At 34.5% G+C, this 6,383-nt stretch overlaps 1 protein-coding gene and 1 non-coding gene across 2 annotated transcripts; both read right to left on the reverse strand.

Moving 5' to 3' along the window:
* Positions 1-905: 905 nt before the first annotated feature.
* Positions 906-1,066, reverse strand: LOC143535403 (U1 spliceosomal RNA). The gene has a single exon (XR_013135709.1). It is a non-coding gene; the product is annotated as a U1 spliceosomal RNA (small nuclear RNA).
* Positions 1,067-3,387: 2,321 nt separating this feature from the next.
* LOC143535402 (metal tolerance protein C4-like) lies at positions 3,388-6,062 on the reverse strand. Its single transcript, XM_077029666.1, has 11 exons — positions 6,018-6,062; positions 5,884-5,939; positions 5,627-5,741; positions 5,491-5,548; positions 5,269-5,387; positions 5,034-5,153; positions 4,194-4,295; positions 4,039-4,111; positions 3,876-3,946; positions 3,609-3,669; positions 3,388-3,512 (listed from the first exon to the last, which is right to left on the reverse strand). The coding sequence occupies exons 1-11, from the start codon at positions 6,060-6,062 to the stop codon at positions 3,388-3,390; spliced, it is 945 nt and encodes a 314-aa protein (XP_076885781.1).
* Between the last annotated feature and the right edge of the window lie 321 nt (positions 6,063-6,383).

The raw sequence follows: 6,383 nt of genomic DNA on the forward strand, positions 1-6,383 counted from the left end.
ATAGTTTATTTATCTTTAATTAGCAAAGGGCGTGTAGCCTAATGATAAAGGTGTTGTAATGGTGTTCTTTCCAAGCGGTGAGTGTTCAAATTTCATTGTAGATTTAGGTGTTAAATTTAAGAATGTGCGAGTTTATGGAGAAAAAAAATGTACCTTTAATTAGGGGTGTTCACGGTCCGGTTTTCGCGGTTTTAGGGTCAAACTGTGAACCATACCGTTAGTCATGGTTTTTGAGTTTCGTAAACCAAAACCGAACCGTAGAAATCTAAAACCGAACCAAACCAAGTTTCACGGTTTTGCACATATAAAACTATATAATTTATATTTTTACTTGGGTAATCGAGTAAGGAATAAGGATGAGAGTGACAACAGAGATTCTATGATTAAAACCTGATTTAAGGACTTAATATAAACAAAGTAAAGGCAAATTAAAGTATGTGACTCCGCTTTCACTTGCTTTTGAGATTTGGGCTAAACCATTTTTTCATATACTGCTAGTATTTAGACATTTAGTAATATGTATTTTCATATTCACTATAACAATTTAAATTTAACTATGTCTAATAATACATATATACACACACAAATATATAAACATTATTTTAAAAATAAAAACCACACAGTCCGGTCCAATTTTATACAATTGGTTTCCGGTATAAACTATCAAACCAAACCATAAACACCCCTACCTTTAATTGTGATTTAACAAAATAAAGAGATGTTGTAAATGCATTAATTTAAGCTTTATTAAGACTACAACCATACAGATCTATGATCTACGGCATATTCTAAGAGCATCAATTGTTTCAACCATAAGCTTCAGTTTCTGGACCATTGTCCAGATAATTGTTGGGATAAGCTGGAATGTTTTGCCAACTGACAGAGCATTTAAACTTAAGTTCTGTGCGGAGGCCGCGCGAACGCAGACCTCCACTGCCACAAATTATGATGCAGGCTCGACCACTTGGGCCGACCTTAGGACAGCACCCCTCCGAAGTGCAATGGAGGTCACCAACCTAGGCCATGGGCCTTCTTGATCACCCATTGACCCCATCCAGGTAAGTGAGTACCCCCTAGCCATCTTTTGCTTTTTATTCAACACCCCTTGTCTCTCACTTTCTTCTCTTCACCGATGTGGGATGCTTCCTTCTAAAATCTTTTTTTTCGAATAACATCAATACGATGTGAGTCGATCATCGAACATGATAGAATTTGACTATGAACTCCCTTTGAAGATACTTTGCAACGTAAGCTGAGTCGAAAACCATTAAAAAAAGACGACGGCTACTGATGAACACAAACTTTAATAAGTTATAAATAACTGCTGACAAAAGAAAGTTTTAAAAGAATTAGAAAAAGAACATGAGATGTTTCTTCAATTCATATTGAAAGAAATAAACGAGGATGTTTATATAGCCTTGAATAGGGGTGTTCAAAATACCTGAACCCGAATAACTAATTAGGGTCGGGTTAAACATGGTCAAAAAGTATTAATCGGGTTATTTGGGTTGACCCAAATAACCTGAATTGTTAATAGGGCCGGGTTTCGGGTTAACCCGAATAACCCGATTAGCGGTGATACTTAACTTCATATACAATATAGATGCAAACGTAAAATAAGCACTAAAAAGTCAAAACTATAAGTTCTATAGAGGAATTAATTATTCTACTTGTTCGTGAATCGTTCGGTGGGAAGTCAAAACAAATGAATACGACACGTATTTTATTCGTTCATTTATTTTCGTGAACGTTCGTTTATGTTCTTTATTGATCGTTCATTTATATTCGTTTACATATTAATGGAAAATTATTAAATATTATTTGTATCCTACAAATTACATCACCCTAATATGTTTTGTATATGTTTGTGTTCATTTAAGTATGTTCATTTGCATTCGTTTATGTTTTCTTGTATTCGTTTACGCATGTGTATATATGTTCAGTTATGTTCGTTTATCTTTATTTAACCATGTTTGTTTATTTTCGTGAACTGCTCGCTTAGATTTTAAATGAACGAACATAAACGAACACAAACATGTTCATTTTTAAATGAACGAACATGAAAACAAATATGGTTTCATTAAGTGTTTGTGTTCGTTTGAGTTAAATGAACAAACACGAACATGCCCTAGTTCGTGATCGTTCAGTTCGTTTATGACCTATATGCAATAATAAGATAATTACTTGAGAAGAAATTGGAAATTCAATGGAATGACATATACTGCAATCCACCGGTTACCAACACAAAAATCAAATTAAAAATATAGAGCAGCCCGATTAACCCGACTAACCCGAAGCCGGAACCGATAAACCCGAACCTTAATAGGGTCGGGTTGCGGGCTAGATTATTTTTTCAAAACTTGACTAACCTGACCCGATTAACCTAAAACCCGATCGGGTTGACCCGACTAACACACTGGCGCACTCTACTGACCCGGAACTAAACTAGTTAGATAATGACCCGCTAATGAAATTACGAAGATCCACTACTTTACTGACTAATAATGACTGCATGGACTTTGTGGAATGGTCAAATGGCGCATATCATCCATTAAAATGGCTATTCGGGTAACATTTTCTTTTTATCTCTTTGTCGATAGTATTCAAAACGTGTAGGATAAAGTTGTGTTTATGTGTTAATTGCATTGCATCCTCAGGTTTTTGCATAAATTTTGGGGGCAACCCGTCAACTATATAGTCTGTCTATGAAAGGTGACTAGTTAAGTCGACAAACTAGATTACGTTTAACAGCTCCAATCTAGCCATCCATACGAGCAGGGCCAACTCTTCTTCATTATAAATAAAGCAGTTGCTTAGGGTCCCCACGTTTAACTGTTCAGAAGTTTGGATTTGCTCATTTGCAGATGAAGACAGCAGCAGTGCAATTTGATTGTTTTGTTAATATTTGGATAAGTGCTCTGCTCTTAAAATTCAGGTAGCAGCATTCAGTATGCATTTGCTTGTTTTGTTAACATAAATTCTTTATGAGCCGATCATCAAGACAATAGTTTGGTGAATGATTCACCATTTTCACAAGATCATGCAAGAAGAAAGAGTTGTGTGTTGGTATCTGCAAGACTGCAACTATTAGTGAACAAATTTGGTATTTGTTGTAATTTTTATTTCATAAACTTGTTAGTTTTAAGCCCAATCATTTGCTTGGTTATAACTTATAAAGGATACATCAAGTAGCATGTATTGTTTTAGCAATAGTCAAAATGATACAAACAGAAGCGACCACGGGGAACGAACAGAATTATAAGTAATGGAAGTGTGAATTTCTATTTCTTTAAAATCAATCTGTGTTTTATTCCTCCATGGAGAACAAAATCCAGAGGTCTTAATCTACATAACAATTATCATTACAATAATAACTCGAGGAACAATTCATGGCGGTGGGATGATTGGATTGTGAGCCTCGATATCAACATGTCTGATGCCAGGTACGATTTCCTGTATTTCTTTCTCCAGCCTATCGACTTCACTCCCTAGAGCCGTAACCACCTCTTCACCTGTAAGAATTCAGAATTTGAAATAAAATCGATGTCTTAACTTTCTATATAATATATAAATAAAAACTTGCAAATACTGTTATTATAACTCCATACCACAGAATGACATGATCTTAAGCATTTCTGCATCATCCTTCTCCTTTGCAGCATTGCGAAACTGCGCACATAATTATTTACAAAAAAAACTTGTTAACTAGATTGATCTAAATGATTATGGGACTTTATACACCTCTTACCTTTTTAGCCCATTCTTCAGGTCCGGAAGCAGCCTCTCTATCCCTATGGGGTAGAGGTAAGGCTGCCTACATCTTACCCTCCTCAGACCCTACCATAGCTTTGCTATTGGTGGGATATACTGAGTACGATGATGATGATGATGACTTCAGGTCCGGTTCTACTAAGATGGTTCTGAACCAATTTCACCCCATTGAAATCTGCATTACAGAATTTCAAGAAAAACTACACCATCAAAAACCAGATTTTCAAAAATAAGAGACAGCGAAAGTTTTTTAAAGTTTGTTGTTACCTATTTCTGCTTTAAATCTAAAGAAGCCAGGCCCAATGACCTCACTTTTGCAATCATATACAGAATCTAAAACCTGCAATGTAAATTTAGCTAACTGTTACCTAGTTATTTTGTGCTCGTCTTTATGTTAAGAATATATCAAGTGAAGTATTTACCGGGTCGTTTTTCAAAAACTCAAGTACCCTTTTCATATCATGATCATCAATTGCTCTACCAATCAATGCATGCCGGTTTCTCTGGATCAGAAATATAGCCACCTGAAACAGAAAGCACAGCAATAAAACCAAAGAAATTTAACAATAAGCAGGAAAAGATATACGTAACTGAAATAACCTATTGATACAGAGAGTTAAGGAAGGTGTTATAAGTCAGCTATTATTATTAATATAATATCTTCAATGGTAAATAGTCTATAAAATGATTTAATGAGTATGCATTATGTAGGAAAAAATATTTTATAGTTAGTAGACTTATAGTTTATATATTTATATGTTCAATAACCTTAGAACAATCTATTTATTGTTACATACTGGGAAAATCAGGCTTAAGCTAAGGGGAAGTATATTAGCTACTGATGAACTAGCAGTATACTCACGCAGTCATGCTATGCAACGCAAAACGCAAAAGTTTATAGGCCAATTAAAGATTACAAATATTTAAGTTTGAGCTCATGGTTTTTGATCATGAGATCTTTTTACTAGCTAATAACATTTTTATATGGTATTAGATTAAAATTGCATGGTTAAGGCAAACTTCACCGTTTTGTTTTATAAATGAATATATTAATTGTAAATTGATTACCAATTACAGCAATGACTAATACTTATTATAGTAATATGTGATCGTTTAGGACTTCATATAAAAGAAGTGGTAAATGCTTTATAAGAGAGTGCTTATAGTTAGAAACAAAATCAAGCAACAAAAAACTTTAAATTCTAAAATTCAAAACTCAGAATACAATATGAGCAAGATATCATTGCAAATTATATACTTACCACTCCAAGAAGGTTTCCAACAATGATTGAACCAATAGGATCATAAATAGGATTCCCTGTCATCTTCACAGCAACTAATGATGCAGCAGCAATTGCAAGGCCAGTAACTGCAGCACCATCCTGCAAATTCACTTACTTTTAGAACAATACCAAAATATTGTTTTCAAGTTCCAACATGTTTCATAATACTCATAAGTTGCTAGATTAATGATATTTAAATGAAAGAAGCTTTGACCTCTGTCATGACTGCAACAGATGTTGGATCATGTCCACGCCACACATAGTCTCGCACTGTCATGTTTTCTGCAGCTGCGCCTTTTCTGACAGCATGCACTGCCACAGCAAGAGATGCACCTACAACAACAGAACTCTTGTTTTTGAGAAATTATTCACATGTTATACCGACATACATGCAAAATAGTTGTATTAATCAAATAGTTAAAGGTATCAATGTCACCTTCAATAATGAATGAGCCACCAATCACTAAAGCCGCATACGTGATATTTTCAGGAGGCTGTAAAGCATTTATGTTAGCTAAGAGACAAGCACTGCTTAACCTTAATTCGTAACTATAATAACTCAAAGATATTACATGTGCAGTCCACAAGTTTTGAATCCCATGAACAATTGTGGCACCAGAACCAAGACAAAATATTCCAACAGCAGATATTAAAGACCACACAAATCTTTCTTTGGAATAGCCATACCTAACAATAAAACAAACTTCAATAAGTACATGAAGATACCATGAAAATGATAATGTTCATACAAATTGAACCAGAACTAACAAATATAATAAAAGGAAACACATAACATGACAAAGAAATGAACAACAAATGAAATACTCACGGATGAAGAGCGTCGGGTGCGCGTTTTGAACTATTTAAACCATACAAAAGAAGCGCCTGCAACATCAACATTTGTTAATTTCATTAAAATTATCAAAGCAATAATATAGTAGACTAATTTAACAGCTACTTCACCTGATTTGCAAAGTCTGCAACCGAATGCACAACTTCAGCTAGCATAACATGGCTTGAGGTTGCAATCCATACCCCAAACTTGAGTGAAAACACAAGAAAGTTGCACCATAAGGCCGTTGAAACCGCTCGCTGACTAACACGAAATTTTCACCAGTACAAAAATGAAAAAGTGATTATCAAAGCCATAGGTCACATATTAGCAATCAAAGCTTATCATCAAATTACAAGCAATAATAGGTTGAATACAACAGACTTCTAAATTACAGTGTTTGGATCAAATACAAATTAAATTAACATGCTACCTGTGCAAATCAAATAGTGTAATTACATATACAACATAATGTAATTATAGAGGAAGGTTCATGT

This window comes from Bidens hawaiensis, unplaced genomic scaffold, assembly GCF_021521415.1.
Source record: "Bidens hawaiensis isolate Kalapana, Puna unplaced genomic scaffold, B.hawaiensis_p1.1 tig00010467_1, whole genome shotgun sequence".
Taxonomy (NCBI): domain Eukaryota; kingdom Viridiplantae; phylum Streptophyta; class Magnoliopsida; order Asterales; family Asteraceae; genus Bidens; species Bidens hawaiensis.

Coding starts and splice junctions, on each gene's coding strand:
- LOC143535402 (XM_077029666.1), bottom strand. CDS start 6,062: ATGCTAGCTGAAGTTGTGCATTCGGTTGCAGACTTTGCAAATCAG. Junction 5,388..5,490: donor TGGCTCATTCATTATTGAAG/GTGACATTGATA, acceptor CTGTTGTTGTAG/GTGCATCTCTTGCTGTGGCA. Junction 3,947..4,038: donor TAGATTTAAAGCAGAAATAG/GTAACAACAAAC, acceptor TCTGTAATGCAG/ATTTCAATGGGGTGAAATTG.